At 50.4% G+C, this 18,538-nt stretch overlaps 1 protein-coding gene across 2 annotated transcripts in view; it reads right to left on the bottom strand.

Moving 5' to 3' along the window:
* LOC118219164 (thyrotropin-releasing hormone-degrading ectoenzyme-like) overlaps positions 1 to 18,538 on the bottom strand; it is a 97,175-nt gene that overhangs the window by 69,613 nt on the left and 9,024 nt on the right. For both annotated transcript variants that reach the window (XM_035402128.1, XM_035402129.1), the window contains exon 3: positions 15,503 to 15,629. In XM_035402128.1, coding sequence (XP_035258019.1) covers positions 15,503 to 15,629 — 127 coding nt within the window. The remainder of the gene's footprint in view (positions 1 to 15,502; positions 15,630 to 18,538) is intronic.

The raw sequence follows: 18,538 nt of genomic DNA, 5'->3' as shown, positions 1-18,538 counted from the left end.
CTGTCCCACCCTGAATAGCTGCGTCACGTGGGCATTTTCTCTCCAGCTCGGCTAAGGCTTGGTGCCAGTGTGTGTGGATGAGCCGTGCGGCCTGCTGTTGTATGCAGACCATGTGCCATGGCTGGCTGTGGCCAGTAGTCCCTCTCAGGGTGATGCACAGTTACCTCTAGCATCGCCTCCCCAGCATTGGGGAGGGCTTCATTCAGCCACAGGGACTAAATCTCATCACGCACCGGCAACCCCCGCCGGTCGATCGGGGGCCCGAAGGCTCGCCTGTCGCACCGCACAAAAGGCTTCAGTGACCCTACTTGAACCCTTCGACACAGGGCTGGCACAAAACTGCCATACACATGACATAGCAGTGGTAACAAGATGACATAACAGATGACGTCAGTTTTTGTAAAATGATATAATCCCCAAACGACATAACATCGGTCATAACATAACATTTACAGAGAAAAGTATGACAGATCAGTTATGTCAGCTGTCATGTCATGTGTATGACAGTCTTGTGTCCATGGGTTCGAGTAAAGAGCTACTGAGGCTTCCTCAGACTCACGTCTGTGTGAGCGTAAACTCCAGTGTTCTGAGCAGCTGAGGGTGACATCACACACTTCGGATGAGAGTACATGCTTGCAACAGCAAGCAATAGCCTACATGCTGCTTTACTGTGCTAGTGCTGCTTCTGTGATAAGAATATGAAGTGTGCCTTACATTCAGCTTTTGTAATAACTCTGTGCGTCACTCTCAGTATGCCTGCCAAGGTGTCGGTTTGTTTGTTTTAGTTTTTATGATAATTTAGGAAGACCAGATATACAATGGCTTCTTGGAAATAACAGTAATGTCTTAGTGACAGATGGAGGGTTTCCTCTTCAACAAAACCGTTTGACAAACCTGAGAGTTAGTACAGTGGTTTATATATAGCTGTAAACTATAGACTATAGCCTTGACAAAAAAAATAAAATAAAATAAAAAATCTGCACAATCTGGTCCTTTTTGATTGAAACTGTAAAACACTGTTATGGTGGCCCCTTGGAAAGCGATGGCCGGACACCAACCAAGCCGCACACGACATCCCTTTGGGCGAGTCTGAGAGTGACAATAACAATGATCAAAGCCTACATTACCCAGCGCCCTCAAAACTTCAAAGCCGGCAAAGCGCGCCGTATTTCCTTGACAAATTCTAAAGGAACACGGAGGACGGGGAGCAGAAAACACATTACTGTTACCGAGAGGAACCAAGTAAACATTCAAAACTGCAGGGGAGGAAAGCAACAGGAGAGAGGCGAAGAGAGAGGGTGGGAGGACAGGGGGAGGGAGGGAGGGAGAGAGAGAGAGAAGGAGAGGGAGGGAGGGAGAGAGAGAGAGAAGGAGAGGGAGGGAGGGAGAGAGAGAGAGAAGGAGAGGGAGGGAGGGACAGATCTGTGCTTTAAGGCACAGCGCAGTGTTTCTGGAGAGATCAGGAAAGGTTGCCGTTCCCTCACCCCTCAGACAGCGGACTGACAGAGTGAGTGAGCCAAGTCTACATCAAAGCCAAACGCTGACAGACCGAGTCCCCATGCTTTTAAACCCTTGACCTCGTCCCTATTCTTTATTTTATTTTTATTTAAACATATTACTTAGTTTCTGAACATTTTCACAAAATTTCACAACTTCAGCTTCAGGGACAGTAAAAAAGAGAAGGATGCCTCAAAAATCCTAGCCTGAAAATGAGGGAAAACCACAGAAACTGCCGTCACGGTTACAGACAGTCACCGAGCACAACGGGCTGCTTTACACAGATGGAGAGCCGCATAAATTACCTTTTTTTTCTTTCTTTTTTTTTTTAAACCAGACGAAGGTGACAAGCAGAAATTAATTTAGAGCCGCTCTGCACAAATTTTCGGCAACCAGTATAACCCCGTAGAACAATGGCTCTCCTTTGGAACAGATTCGGCGAGTCTGGGCATTTGCATAACAATCGCAGGCCGAGCCTCACACGCGCGAGCGCGCGGCTACGCAAACCGCTCGCGGTTCTCAAACAGAGAGGAAATGGGAAGTGATGCCCCACTGGTGAGGTTCACACTCACCGTTCATTTCAGCCACTGCTGAGACGGATATTCATTTAGCAAGGTCTGTGCCAGAATTTAAAAAAATAATAATAACAAATAAAGAAATAGAACATTCCCCACACAATCAGGATGTATGATACACTGATGCTATGGAGATTAGTACCAGAATGAAATGAGAGCCAAGCTGATTTCTTCACTACTCACAGGGTATTGTTCAGCTTCAGAATACATGGGCTTGCGTACACAAAATTCAAAATATTTCCCGCAGAAGTAATTGGTGTATGTTTTTACAGTTCCCTCTCTGCCATTATAGGTGGAGTGACACATTCTTGCTGTAAAAACACTCAAGAGTTGTGGTTTTTCGCACTTAGATATGTGTTACGATTATAATTCATCTTACATTGGCTATTTTTATACTCAATGCAGATGCACGGCGTTCCTCTCCATTTTTGAGGGGTGCAGTAATGGTGAGGCGTCTGTTCCTGACGCATCGATTACCGCCCAGAGGAAATTAAAGCGCGCTCGGGTCCAGGACAGGGCGGAGAGGTACCCGCAGCGAGCTGGAGGAGAGTCGGGCGCGCGCCCCGGCCAGCAGGGGTGAGAAGGTTTTAACAAAGTCGCCCCCGTCCTCGGTGTCGTACCGCACCGGCTGTTTGCCGCTGCCATGCTGGCATATGCAGACAAAAGTGCAAAAAGGGGGATGTTGACACCATCGGGAGGTGTCAGCTAGTGACACCGGCTCTCATCAGAATCAGCACACGCATGGAGTGAACAAACGGAGAGGGGTATCTGACAGCGACAAGAGGAAGAGTGTGAAGGGTGCTGCCCGTGGGAGAGCAGATGCTGTGCATGCAAGCACGATGCTTGTGTCTGAGGAGGTGAGGGTGTGGAAAGACAGACAGACAGACGGAGGGAGGGAGGGGGAGTGCAGGAGCGGCAGAGAAAGACAGAGAGGCTGACTGACAGAGAACGAGAGAGATAGAGACTGAGAGAGACAGAGATAGAAATACAAAGAGCGACTGAATGACAGGGACAGAGATAGAAAGAAAAACAGAGACTGATTGACAGGGACAGAGAGAGAGAGAGAGATGGGTAGAGAGAGAGAGCAGTTATATGATACGGAGCAGTGATTATGAGCATGCCCTCTGAGTTGGACACTGCTGTAGTATGGTCCAGCAGCATCAGTGGACACACAGAGCTACTTCTCTCTCTCTTCTTTAAGTCTATCAGCACGGAGGCGCAGAGGAACAGGTGGCTCCGGAGAGAAAGGCACAGAGACGGAGAGATTGGAAGTGACTCCAGGCTGGCGGTGTAATGGAGAGGCACAGTGTCTGTGAGGCCCCTGCTTCACGGCTGGGCGCCGCTGACAGGCCCAGACCGAGCGGAGCGGGCGCTGATATGGATTTTCGGTGGAGGCGGAGAGCGCTGTCCCCAGCACCCCCGCCTCGCTCCGCTGTCCTTAAAGGCAATTAAAAGCCTGATGGAGCCCCTCAGGGCCTGTGCGACCCCCCCCCTCCCCCCCCCCCCACTCAACCCCCCGCCAAAACCACTGCCGTCTGACCCACTTTCCCCTGCAGTGACTCACATGCCCCCCCCCCCCACCCCTCCCCCCTTGCCTACGGGTGCCCCCGCCACTCTGCCGGAGAGCAGCGGCGAAGGCTCGGCCCGGTGCCGGGATCGCCCGATTGAGCCTGCCGCTCCGGGTGAATGATCCGAGGTCAGCCCGTCCAGCCCCGGCCCTGACCCCGACTGCTCTCTGATACGACAGCTAGAACTGACCCAGGGTCAGTCGCTTGAGACCATACTATTGTCCCTGCTCAGTCACCCAGCTCTGGCCTGACAGTTCCACAGCAGTCCTTTTGTAACCGCCCCCAGCATTATGACATCACAATACACTATTGGCAGGCGGGAGGTACATTCTGAAGAAGCTACAAAGTATCTCTTTCACCCTATAGAACAGGCAGATAAGCCAGATATGGTGGAGAAATGAAGATGGGAAGGAGGGATTGAATCGGCAGGGTCTTTCCTGCATCAGTACACAACAGCGGCCTCATCTGCAGACTCCCTGCACTGGCTGCAGCACACGCAGAGCATCACACTGTTACACATTGGTCACACTGTAATACTATTAAATGCATCAGGAACGGTAAAAAAATCTCTGTGACCCTGAAAAATTCATCCGGTGTAGGCAGCCACAGCCTGAAGGGACAAAATGGCACCGGTGACAAATTAAGCAGGTGCTATAACTGCAAATTAAATACTGTTCCGCTGGCGAAGCGGCCGGCCTCTCGTGCGCCAGTCCTACAGAACACAGGAGAGCAGAGCAAACGTCCGGGAAGCCAAAAGCATGCTTACCTTCTCGGTGAGAAAGAAAGGCCTTGTTTTCCCTTCAGATCCATGTCCGTTTCAGAAAGCGGTTCATTTCTCTCAGCAGCTACAAGGGGCTTAAAGCCGGTCTGTGTCCATTTTCCATCTCACGGCGGAAAATTTTTTTTGACACAAATATTATGTTGTTTGTGGCAGGTAACGCTCGCACTGTGACGGGCTGGAGACAGGATAAAGCAGCCATTCACTGTAACCGCACTGTGGTGCTTTTTCCCTTTTAAAAAATGAAAATAAAAATCCATTTCACCACAGTATCAGGTGGCCATCATGTCCAGGGAGGGATAAGAGGGCATTTATATTTCTTTATAAGACTTGAAGGCAACCAGCAGTATCTCATCTACCCCAGCTGTGCGTGCCTGTAGGCGAGGCTGCCTCTGTCCATGCTACTGAAGCCTTTACAAGCCTCCTCTGCTCCGTATAAACCTGAACAGCATTCACACTATCAAACTAGAAAATTCGGCAAGTACACCAGGGCACCGAGTCTGAACCTCAAGCACTCACCCCCCGAACCCCGTCCACAGCCCGGACCACAAAGTACTACAGGAGTGCTACTGCAGCGCTTATCGAAGGATAAGCATCTCTCTCTGTCTCTCTCTCTCTCTCTCTCTCAATGATGGCAAAATGGTAGCTCCAGAGGCTGATCTTTAAATGGGCTGCATTCATATTTGTGTGAATCACGCTTAGAAGGGATGGAAGCAGTCATAAAAAGCAGCAATGCAGGCGATAGCAATTTATGGCTATTTGGAGAACAAATTATGATAAAAAAATCACTCAATTCACTTGCAGGCTGAAGTCTATAGTACTGAGCAGCACTTTGAAAGATATTGGCAGGATAATGGCATCTGTGCTTTACCAGAAGGACTGGAAAATGGCGCACCAAGTTGAAGGATGATTCTAGATTTCTTTAATGGCCGAAAAAGTCAGGCTTCACCTCAAACCGGCAGAAAAGCAAAAGAAAAACAAGGAAAAATATAAAATACTAAAAAAAAAAAAAAACAGCACTAAACTAGTAACTAAAGGGTTTTATTGTCGTTACAAGGAAACAGAGGAACAGTTCAATAGATTGCCGCCCGGGGTGCGGTTCGGTGCGGGACGGGGGTGACTGAGATGGATGCGTTTCACTTTCGGAGCGTAAACGCGCCCCTCCGGCCCGGCTGTGATGGAGCAGGAGTGCCCGGAGACCCAAATCTGTCACTCCGGCCCAGACGCGGTGTAACGGCAGACCGCCTGCCCGTCGCCGCCAGGGCTGGGTGGCCCGGGATGGCAGCGGACCGCATTTCCCACAAGTCCGTGGGGGAGCCGGGGAGCCACATTCACAGTCTGCAAGAGCCGCCCCCCTTCCACCCTCGCTCTCTCTCTCTCTCTCTCTCAACAAGTGCCCTCTCCTCTTTGTCATCGTCAATCCAATTACGGGATTACACCACGGATTACTGACCACCTCTCCGGAGACCATTTTGTTCAGATTAAATCCACATTACAAATTCCCTCATAATTGCAAATTATGCGTGGCAAACTGCAGAAAATGTTTCATTTTAGTACCGTGGCCGTGGCCCGGATCCCTAGAGCTCAGCGCATGAGTGCCTCCTGAGTGCTGCTTCCTGTGCAGTCAGAAGCAAAAGCCACCAGAAGAAAGTTCAGTTTGCTTCCCTTTGATTTGCATTACATTACATTACAGGCATTTAGCAGACGCTCTCATCCAGAGCGACTTCCACAACTGTAATGGGGTTTCCTACATGTTAACCTGGCACACGATTACAGACATAGAGTAAAAACACACACACACGGGGTTTAACCGAGTCAGAACCCCAACGTGTGCAAAGAAACCCAGAGAACCCGGACTTTAACTAATGAAGGGGACCCATCTCCTTACATCATAGGTGTCAACCTCCAGTCCTGGAGGGCTGCAGTGTCTGCTGGTTTTTGGGGTGTTCTCGGCACAAGTGTTCTGTTTAACTCACGGACTGGCTGGCTATGGCACACCTTGTGCTACAGGCCTTAAATCGGCAGCCAACTGAAAGGAAACCAATGAAACCCGCAGACACTGCAGCCCCCTTTGGGATTCAGTTTGACACCCCCACTTCACAATTCCCCATTCCCTAATTTCACCTCTACAGTGCCCCCCCCCCGCTCACGCCTAAATGTGCAATTTGGCACACCCCTCCTCGCTGTCCTCTCCAGTGATGTATGGGGACCAGTCGCAGGCCTGACAAACCCAGCTGACAGCGCTGGGCCCGGAGAAAAATGAGAGCGATTAAGAGCGCGAGCGGGAAGTCCACATCCTCCATATGAAAGGGCAGCGGTTGGCCAGATAGCCCCAGATTAAGTAAATTAAAAGTCCCTCGGTTCGCAGTGCCACTATTTCTCCCCAGAAGACGTGCGCAGCAGAGTAACCGCTGTACGCCGTCTGGCGGTCGCCCTTCCTGTTCGGAGGGGCTAAAAGGAGGCAGGTCTCCACGGCGGCAGCGGCGGACGGGACGAGGCTCGGGCAGACTGAGCATCGGCCGGGTTTGGCGATGAATGTTAACGAGGCGCAAACAGCACGCACAGCACGCCCTGCTCAACTCTGAGGCCCAGGAAGAAATACGGCGTCAGCAAAGAGTGTTTGATAACGAGACGCAAAAGTCCTCGCCAAAATGAGAAAAAACATGAGCCTGTGCCTTTCCTGTTCCTGTTTGATAACCAGATACCTCAGTGTTCCTGCCATTTGTCTAAGAATAGAATCTTAAGAATAGAAACAGACTAAGGATCTGACTGCTGAGTGTGGAGCAGCCCGTCCTTTTTAATAAACCGGCACGTCCACCAGCTCTCCAGTCCGACAAGTCCCCACACAGACCCGCATCTATTCTCCAGATTGGGGGAGAGCTGACCCACTTCCTGCAGCGCCATCGCGCAGGAGGTGCCTTCACCCGAGTCACCTGTTGAAACGATAGGGCTCAGCATAGCCACCGTGAACACGCACAATCTCTCGTGTGATTTAGCCCATGTATTAACCTCAGGTCTGCCGCTTTCATAAAGCTGCGATATGACTTTCTGAGCGCATTCGTAGCAACAGACGGGTAACACTGACACCACAGCAATAACTCAGCAGGTGATTTCATGAGGGGTTGGGGGGGGACGGCTGGAAAAAAAGAACCAGAGATAAAAATCATATTACATCCAGAGTGTGACTCACAATACATTTGCCATGGACTGAGAGGGTCTACACTAATACACACTCATACGGCCAAGTGGGGACACAGAGGGAGCGGTGAATTATTAAAGCCCAATGTAATTCCAATGGGGGGGGGGGGGGGGGGGGGGGGGGGCAGGGAGCCAGTATGTCGAATACCTTCTTCCATTTCCTCCTGCTGCTGCTTCCTAATAAGCTCTCTGATGAGCAGACACAGGGTATCTGGCACCGGTGGGAGCTCTGATCCGACTGGGGAGGCACAGTGAGGTTTCCAAACTGGGGGGTGGGGGGAGAGGATGGGACGTGATCATTTAAGACTGCTGGAATTACAGAACTTTGAATAATGCACTGTACTGACCAAACTCCAGCCATTAACTGCAATGTGCAAGGCATGAGACTACAGGCGATCACATGCGTGCACATGTGCATACTCACTCCAACACTGACAACCATAATATGGGCCATGGACCTAAAGGGAATTGCATAACTGCATTCACATTCAACTGTATGTAACTGGCCAGTAACAATAAACAAGAAGCTACTCCCTTACTTTTTTTTAACAGACAAAGAGAAGAGTCACCATGGTGATGAGGTGGGAGTGACAGATGCCTTGAACGCTCGCCTCTCTCTCTCTCTTACGCACACAGAGGCCCGCTGTGGGCAGGGGGCTCACCTTTTTTCGCGGAGGTTAAGAACCTGCGCCGCTCCTTCAGCGCGTTCGCAGGGCGGAACTGAAAACGGAGTCACGCCAGGACACGCGGGCGCCGCGTAATTAGCGGGAGGCTAACAGGACCTGCCTTCCCCTCAGAACAGAACAGAAGAGCACAGGCGCTCGGTAAAGGAAGCTTAATTATCACAGACGGACCTCCCGTCCTGCCCTTTGGGTGCGCACCACACCCGCTCTGAGCGGCGTCATGGCTACAGGATCTCCAGGCCTCAATTAGCCTGAGTCAAATGTGCCTGCGTCTCTGTTTAATTACGAGCACTCCTGCCATTCAACCACTTCAGTCAACCTTCAGAACCACCACTGGCCTTTAGACCTTCAAAACCACCACTGGCCTTTAGACCTTCAGAACCACCACTGGCCTTTAGACCTTCAGAACCACCACTGGCCTTTAGACCTTCAGAACCATCACTGGCCTTTAGACCTTCAGAACCATCACTGGCCTTTAGACCTTCAGAACCATCACTGGCCTTTAGACCTTCAGAACCACCACTGGCCTTTAGACCTTCAGAACGGCAGCACAAGACTCACTTGCTCTACGGCAGTCATATTTCCACACAACAGATGGTCAGGTGTGTAAATTTGTGGGGGGTTGGGAGGGACAACAGAGTACACTTTAGGAGCTTAATAAAACAATGAGAAAAATTAGTTCATTTTGGTACAGAAACAGGCTGCGGTCTCATTTCTGCTTGGCAGGTTAAACAATAGAATCACGCAGAGCAAAATAATTCAGCAATTATAAAAATGACAAATGATCTAAACGCCAAAACGACTGCACAGGTTAAGAGAAATCGCCAACAAACGCAGCATCTCACTCCCCTTCACTGAAGGCATTATGCCAATACACGTGAAGCTTTGGCTCCAACTTCAGCAGCGGACAGACATGGGCTGTATTTGCTACTGTGCTTTTGGAAAAGGCAAACTCACAGGAGTGGAGGAGGGGTACTGATAAACTCCACAGTACCATGGCAGTGTCTTTGGCGAGCAGAGGAAATCGTTTTTAGAGCGCCTCTCGCCCCGCGACGCTGTCCCGGCGGCCCGCCGGCGCCCTGCACACACGCTGCTCCCCGAAGGGAATACACAGCAGCGCTGGATTATTAAATACTGGTCCCAGGCGAACTTTAAAACGGGAGGACAGGTTACACCCCCCGGGGACGTTCAAACAATCAGCACTTCTGCGAGTCGCAGACACCTGCGCTGGTGGGGGGGGGGGGGGGGTCAAACGGGAAATTGACAATTAGGACGGGTTACAGCCGAATTCTCGCCCCGCGGTGCTCCGCGCGAGCGCCTCCGCCGCGTTTTTTACGTCCCGCTGAGAGAGCGCCGACCGCAGACAACGGGGGCGGCGCCGCGTTTCGTGATAAACGGCCCGACGTCGCCGGGGGCCCGACGCCGAAGATTACCAATTACAGCTCCGACCTTCAGACGCCGGCCGCCAGGTCCCCGGAAAACCAGACCCGCTCCGTCCACCGGCTCCGCTCTCGCCCCGAGAGCCCACAGCAGACAGACAGGTATTAAGGGCGTAACCAGGCCAAAACAATAACAAACAAACAAAAAAAAAAACACACAAAAGCTAAATCATGTGGAGCACAGCTCTGAATTCCAAACGGGGAGACAGAGTTGGCATCTCTGCGTCGGCATACCGTACATTCAGGGAAAATATCTTGTGTAATTTATCATTTCATATATGACTGAAATCTACATTGATCTGGGACATGCGGTATTTTAACACACAGGCTCATTTGCAGTGGTGAGGAGGTAAAACCCGTTCAGAACAGGAAATGAGTATGAGAGTTAGCAGAGGGGTTTGCTAAGGCGTCTGACCTGCAAACACCCCCCACGCGCGTCATAAATAGGGCCTACTGTACACCACCCCACCCACCTCACAAGGGGGACGCTGCCACCCCTCTCCCGCCCCAAAAAAGGAACATCTTCAGTAATGGAGAGTGCATGTACCATATTAATATCTAAGCAGGAGCAACTGCAGGGAGGCACAAGAGTGGAGTCTGATTAGGAGGAGACCCAGCGAAAGCTTTTTTTTTTTAACCAGGTGTTCCCCAAGATCTTCCCCATGGGAACTTCATCATTTCCCCCTCACATTTAACGTTCTTCTTTCAATGTTCCAGAACAGCATACTGCTCCAACCATAAAAGTCCCACAAATGGCTATAAAATGTGCTAAGAGAAAAAAAAAAAAAAAACCTGGGAGGGCTTGAATTGGGTAAATGCACCTTAAGACACATTTTTTTAAAAAAAAGTAAAAAAAAAAAAGTAAGAGTGCACTGATGGGAACGTAATTTAAAATCCACTCCCCGTTACAGAACCCGAATGCTGCCCACATCGCCCCAGTGTCTAGACTCTCCCACCCATCAGATGAGTATCTGCAGAAAGAAAACTAGCCGCAAAAAAAACCTGCAGGTTCTGTTTGCTTTAAAGCAGATAAAGTTCCCTCACTTGGCCTGGCCAGCACAGATAAGTGAGAGCATTTCCCTTCAACTGCACGCCTTAAAATGGTCTGTCTGTGGTACAGTGCATTACTCAAGGCCAGTGGTTCCCAACCCTGTTCCTGAAAATCTTCCATCCTGTAGGTCTTCCCACTCCAGGCCTAACAAACTACACCTCATTCAACAGGTAAAGAGCTTGTTGAGCTGCTAATTCTTAGTAGAGTCAGGTGTGCCAAATTATGGTTGAAATGAAAACCTCCAGGATGGTAGATCTATAGGAACGGGATTGGGAACCGCTGTGATAGGCTGTGTGCACCTGTAAGCCGACTGTAACCGTAAGCTTCACTGACTCTGTAACCGCAGGCTTCACTGATCCGATCGATAAGCCGCCGATGCCCCATTAGCCCTGGGCTACGCACGGCTCTGCACCGTCCACAGCGCTGCCCCCCCCCCTCACTAGGCCCAGGGGCCCTCGCTCTGATCACCTGACCTCAGATTACCCTGGGGAGGGACACCCAACTCCCCCTCCAGCAGGTAGAAAAGGAAGCAAAGCCAAACTAAACACAAGCTTCAGGGTGAAGGTGACTCAACCCAACTGGTCCAAAGGTTTATGCATGGTGTTATAGTACACTATTGTGCTACCGCAGTATAGCAATCCCTCTTTCGGGGTTCAGTAAAATGGCTGACTGTTTTAGTCATTGGAAACCAGAATTTGAGAGGTGAGCACTGTTTAATCCAGTCTAATCTCAGTAACAAAAGGCGTTCGGGGCAGAGGTACGCGCACCAATGCAGAAGCACCAAAGATGTTGTGAAGTCATCGTTTTCTCAGCTGTTTTACATGCATCCGCCTCGTTGCACGGCACGGTGAGCTGGTTCTGCGCGTTAGCCACAGTAGATTTTGCCATTCCCCCCACTCCCAAACAAAGACAAACAAGAGGCTCCAATTCATGACATTCAGCTCAAATGCAAATTTCAAAAAGAGCCAATATCTGAAGTCTGACAATAAAAGAAAATATGCTGTTTCATATGGTGATGAGCTGAATTCCCATGGGCTCCACCCCATTGGTGCAAAACAGTGTCACGTCAGCCAATGGAGAGCCTGGAGTCCTAGACCACTGCACAGCCCACTGAGACTCAATGTGAGCAGCAGGCACATCTGTCCACAGATGCAGAACAACCAAGCCTATTAAGCAATCTCAGTCTGGAATAAACTACTTGGGCATAAGACGCATTCAGCACGGCTGACCTGTAGTACCAGGACTGAACAGCAGGGGTTACTCCCCTGGTCACCTGACTTTGACATCAGCCCTTCTGGTGCTGTACTTGTGGCTAATCCGTTTCCTTGGCTCCCTCTCTCTCTCAGGTACACAGTGTGTGCTGTGGGTGGGATCGATGTGCTCACGCAGCATCTATTTCAGTTAGAGAGATGGATGAACAGAGTGTGACCCCTTAAATAACTTGACTTGCACCCCCCCCCCCGCCCCCCTCCCCTTGCCCCCCAAGCTAACCATAAAGGACACGGTTTATCTGACAAGGCACATTTCTATGCCTGTCTATCCATCCATCTCTCCTTCTAAATCCCCTGTAAATGGATGAATGTGGTTTGGGGTGTGGGGGGGGAGGGTTTGGCGCTCACAACAGCAGACCTCAGTACCCACGCAGGCAGCACATCTTCAGCTGCCCGGCTGATGAACACACGGCCCAGCGCTCGCTCACCCCCCCTTGCTGGCAGTCTGAACGCCCCCCCCCCCCCCTCTGAGTACGGTGGGAGCAACACTTCAGCGCGCGCTGACTCAATTAAGCAGGGGGAGCGCATGAGAGCTTCCCTTCCGCTCTCTGTCACTGTCACTTCACTCCCAGGGAGGGGAGATGGAAGAGGGCTCTTTAATGTGAGGGACAGCTGACAATGCCGGCTTGTTTTTGTTTTTTTCGGGTGGGGGGCTGGGTGGTTGTTGGTGTGTTAAGTGCGGGGGGGTCCGCGTCTCTCCGCACAACATGAAAGGCGCTCGTCATTTGACAGGTACATTTGCATGTGCATTGCATTTGCACAGGTGCATGCTGGGATGATAGAAAGTTTTTTTTTAAATAAATAAATAAATAAATAAACGGGGGGAGAAAAAAGCTTGAGAAGACTCGCATCAAAAAATGAAAGCAGATGCCCAGAGGTCTCTGGAGAGCACGGAGACCCGTCACAGTCAAATTTGTTTCCCCTCGTCCCCCCCCCCCTCCCCGCGCCCCCACGCCCCACCACCAACTCCTCCCCGCACGCATCTATTTTCTCCCTCCTGGCAAACATCATAGGAATGACAAATGAGCACCCTGACACGGTGACAGACAAGGGGGATTTCTGTCCCTCAACTTGGCAACCTCGGGAAAGGAACACACGAGAGAGGCGAGCGCTTCGGAACGCCGCGATCTGCAGCCGGGAAAACAAGAGCGAGTCATCACTCGCTACGGCCCGGAGAGAGAGAGAGAGGGAGGGAGAGAGGGAGAGAGAGAGAGAGCATGAGAGAGAGGGAGGGAGGGAGAGAGAGAGACAGAGAGAGAGAGAGAGAGAAAGAAAGAGAGAGAGAGAGAGGGAGAGATGGAGGGGGAGGGAGAGGGAGAGAGCAAGAGAGAGGGAGAGAGGGAGAGATGGAGGGGGAGGGAGAGGGAGAGAGCATGAGAGAGAAAGAGAGAGAATGAGAGAGAGAGAGAGAAAGAGAGAGAATGAGAGATAGAGAGAAAGAGCCGTACCTTTGGGATGGAGGGGCCCCCAGAGACGGCCCGTGTTTAGCCCGTCTGTCAGGTGATGCACTGCCGCAATTTGGAGAAGACGGAAGCAGCGATTAAGTGGCGCTAATTTGGAAACCCAGCGAACGGGACGGGGGGGGCGAGGGCGGGGGGGGGGGGGGGGGGAGGCTCTGACGAACCCGGCGGATAGAGCCGCACTCCGCCTCTCCCCCCCCGTGTCCCAGGAGGACGAGATGATTCGGCTAATGGATTGCATCTCCCCGTCTGGAGAAAACATGCCAGCGCTCTCAAAGTCAAAGGAGCAGAGAGCAGAGACAGTTATGCGCCAACCGCAGAGAAAGGCCCGCGGCATTGTTTCTGTCTGCAGCCGGGGACGGTGACACCACGGAGAGAACCACAGACATCGTAAAAAGCACTAAAAACAGCAGACGGGAAGATAAATTCCACGCTCGTTTTCTGAAACGGTGTGAGGGGCGAAGCACACGCCCTAGTGGAGCGGGAAAAGGTGTTCAAACACAACGGTGCATTATGGCTGAAAATAAGGAGATGCCAGCTCTCGGGCCGAATCTGAAACATCAGGGGCGGGACAGATTGGATGGACTTTTTTATTTTAAAAAAAGAGTCTTTTCAGGCTGACGGAGCTTAATGCAGACTGGAGTTAACCTTGCGCAATTCAGGTCACTGTTGCGTGCCGCATATGTTTTTTTTGTAACCGGGGCATCGGTGCATCTCTTAACAAGCCCTGGGGGCCCCCAACTGCTGCCCTGTGCCCTGTGCCCAGATGGTGCCCTTACGTAACCAGAGAGAAATTATGCTCGGGCCAGTTCTTCATTACTGACTTTTTAGAATAAATTCTAAAAGTATATTTATTCATCGTTATCGGAGGTGGTGACCCGCCGTGCTCTCGGGTCGAATCGCTCGCTCACGGACCCGACCTCCAGACGGGTTCTGGCCTCTCCGCCCGATCTGGAACCGGCTCGTTTAACGCTGCGGATAACTGAAATCACTTCCTCGGTCTTCAGCGCAGAGCGCGCGGATCTCGTTCCCTTGGTGATGGATCATGCATAATTCACACGCACTGCCTTTAAAAGCAGAGAGGACGATGAGCTGGAGGCCGCACTATGCTATTACAACATACAACCACTGTTACAATATCTATGCAACACATAATTACATAAAACCGAAAAGAAGGATGTTTATGTAGCATCACAGTGCAAGCCGAAAAGTTCAAACAGTGTAGGTGTGAGGGAGGACTGTGTACCACAGATAGATCTTTATTTACTTTCTTTTTTTCTTGTTATTTCTAGACAGAGCACTGACCCCCAGAGTAGAGAGGCCTCATTCATCACACCCCAGGGTTTGGCACGTACAAAACGCTTTACTGCAGGGTTATCAGGTAATCTAGCAATGCTGGCGCACAGAGCTAATTAGCTAACGAGCCCAGGGTGAGTGTGGGAAAGCTTTGCAGATACACCAATGCTCCAGGAGCAGGACTTGGGTCACTTTTGGGTTAGGATGAGGTTTAACATGCCTCTGGGGGGAGGACCTTGATTTTAACAAGGCCAATCAGAGGCACAGTGAGAACAGACTGACTGGAACACCCCCCCGCCCAAATCACACACTCTCTCTCTCTCTCTCTCTCTCTCTCTCACACACACACACACACACACACACACGCGCAGGATATAAACTTTAAATCCCTTGCCCTGCCGCAAACACAGAAGCACTAGGGGAAAAGGCTGATGCTGTTCATCAGCCTCACAGGACAGAGGGTCAGTTCAGTTCAGGTCACAAACAGTCCTCAGCTGGGACCCACTGTCCACATGCCACTGCGCGACGCAGGACAGCGAGGCGGGACAGGGGCAAAGACAAAATATGTACAAAATATTTCAACACACACGCTGAAGCGACAGGAAGTCAGTGAAGAAGCACACGGGCACCAAGCGCTTAACTTCACTTACCGGGACGGGGCGAAACTGACATCACGTGACTCTTACCTAATTTGGGCAGGGAGTACTTCACTTTGAAATAGTCTTCGTAAAACTTGAGGAGTCTCTTCGTGATGTGCAGGGCGTAGTCACCCGATCCTCTCTCGATGGCGTCGGGCCGGGCGTACAGGCGTATCTTTAAGAGAGAGACATGCCGTCAACATTCAGCACATTTAGCAACAAAGGCCGACTGGATTTAGGCTTTTATTTCACTGCATCCGAGAGCACGCTGCTCGCTGGATCAGCCATCTCTCAGCTTCACATTCACGGTGGGGCTGGATCAGTCACGGAATTGGATGCGTTTGCATCACTGTTGCGTCTGAGTGTTTCCGCAGAACCGATGCGAAAAACAAATGAAGCGTCGGTCTGTTGAAATGTTTACCTCCGTGTAAAAAAAATGACCATTGAGGCCGGGTGGGAAAAGGCTGATGCATTGCTTTTCAGTGCAGACATCCAACCAAACACTCTCCCCTCCCCCCCCCACCATCTCCCCGGGCAAACCACAAACAGGAAGCAGCTGTACTAGCCTCTGGGAAAATGAAATAAAACCCCAGTGTGCTGAACAAAATCAGATGGCATGTCCACATCTACTATGACTGAGTAACATGGAGCACTTCTCTGTACTCTCTCTCCCTCCCTTTTTCTCTCGCTCTCTCTTTCTCTCAAACTCAGACCATTTGCGAGCCATGAACAGACCACAGTGTGTACAGTGCAGTGTGAGAAACGCGATAATGCCACTGTAAAGCTGAAGCCCCCTCCCCCCACCAGGTGATGCAAGTCCTTCATGTAATGAGTTTCTGTGATGCAACATAGCATAATTATGAGCAATGAAACACCCTGTTTGACTGCATGCAGCAGAATCCATGGCCGGGCCCCAGTTTACGACCGCCCCTTCCGAATTTAGCAAAACAAACAGGGCATAAAAATTGATTTAAAAATGAGAACCCTCGCATAATTAATTTGAAAGTCAATATTTTGAGTCCCTGGTGCATCTTAACAAACCTTGATGATGATAGCACGATAACTTAATTAGGGCAAGCAGTGAACACAGACTCAAAGGCCTCCAGGATTCTGCACAGGGCAATTAACACAGAAAACCTAAATGTGTCAAACATGCAGTCAGATTTGCTACTATGCATGGTTTTCTCTCTCATTCTCTCAACCTAGAAATGTATTATTATTATTTGCATGGGTATGGTGCATTTTCAGAGCCAAAGGTGGTAAGGACAGCTATTACAATAAAGAATTAACCCTTTGAAGAGTAGTTTTTTCTGAATGCTTTTTCAAAATTCTCAGCCAGTGTTCTAGAACTCTGTTGCTTTCACAGTTACCAGCAGTGACTGTTACATCAGCATTAGAATGTTCAGTTAAGAACACTCCAATCACACACACGTGCTCTCACACCTTGAAACTGATACGCAGATTCTTAAGGACAGAAAAGGAGGTGGTGTGCGGTAAAAAAGCACACGACACACAGCAGTGCTCTGTGCGTCACGGCTCCTCAGACAGGATGCAGCAGGGCTGCAGCTGTGAGATCTGCAAGGCCAGCCAGGGCTGACTTTATCACTATGCGTGAGGCAGGTCTGGATGGGAAATCAAAGCGCGACTGAGGAGTGCAGCTGGAACACAACACCCGGGGGTGGGGGGGGGGGGGGGGGGTGCACGATGCTACAGGGTTTTAATGAAAACACATCTCAGACCACACACACACACACCCACCCACATGCATGCATGTACGCGCACGCACGCACGCACGCACATGGGCACGGACTCACACACGCACATGGGCACGGACTCGCACACGCACGCGTGCACACACACACACCACTCTGGAACAGGCTGAGCTTTGGAGACAGACTGACTGATCTGGGGCTGACCAGCCATTCAATATAATATTGATGCATTTGCTGCAATAGGACGAGTAACGATTCAAAACAACCCCCATGTGCACGAGATTCAGAGTGATTTCATGCAGCCAATGCACACCAAATGAGGTAAAACGCATAAATACTCATCGTCCGATATAATCTCTTATCTTTTAACTCTTCTAGCTATGTATCAACATCTTTAATTCAGATATCAGAAAAAGGTCTGACTTGAAACGTTGATTTAATTACTTCTCGGACATTTCATAAAAGCCCAGAAAAAGTAAATGAGTTCATTTTGTTTCAAGATACACAAAAAAGAAGCACAATAAAAGTCCCCCTGATGCATTCAACTCAATATCATATTGATATTCATTCAACTCAGTCTCCAGCCATTTTGTCCAACATTTAAGTCTATGCGTGTACATCAATTTATGAGTACCACATGAATAAAATACAGAAAAACACAACTGCCAATCACACTGGTGAACTACTAGCTGGGATGGAATGCAATATGACCTGAAGGATTCCTGGCAGGTCATTGGGCAATGAGAATGGGGGCGGAGCTGCAAGGTGTTGCCGTGACAATTGGATAATGACGGGAAGCCCTGGGGGGTCCCGGCTGTGCAACCCAGACCATCAATAGAGAGATATCAAACCCCATCAGAACTACTCCAGCCCGGAGACTGATGCTGTCTTCTCTCACACCCACACGCATGCACGCATGCACACACACACACACGCACGCACGCACGCACGCACGCACAAGGACATGCAAAGACACACACGCAAGGACATGCAAACGCAGGCACGAATATCCACAGCCATCCGTCCGTCCATCCTTCCACACGCGCGCGCACACACACACACACTCTCACACTCTCACACACACACTCACACGCAGGCACACACTCTCTCATACACACAAACGCACACACAGACACACTCACACGCAGACACACACACACACACACATTCACACACACACACACACACACAACACTGCAGTAATGTTTCCAGGAATATCTAAATTGTTATCTGGTCACAGTGGAAATCAGTGCTGGCATCAGGAATGCATTTCAGTGACCACATCAACCCATTTACATAGCTGAATGCTGTTGAGTGTGTGCATGTGCACGTGTGTGTGTGTGTGTGTGTGTGTGTGTGTGTGTGTCTGAGA

The sequence above is a fragment of the Anguilla anguilla genome, chromosome 19 (genome assembly GCF_013347855.1).
Source record: "Anguilla anguilla isolate fAngAng1 chromosome 19, fAngAng1.pri, whole genome shotgun sequence".
Taxonomy (NCBI): Eukaryota; Metazoa; Chordata; class Actinopteri; order Anguilliformes; family Anguillidae; genus Anguilla; species Anguilla anguilla.
This window is presented reverse-complemented; position numbering and strand designations above follow the sequence as displayed.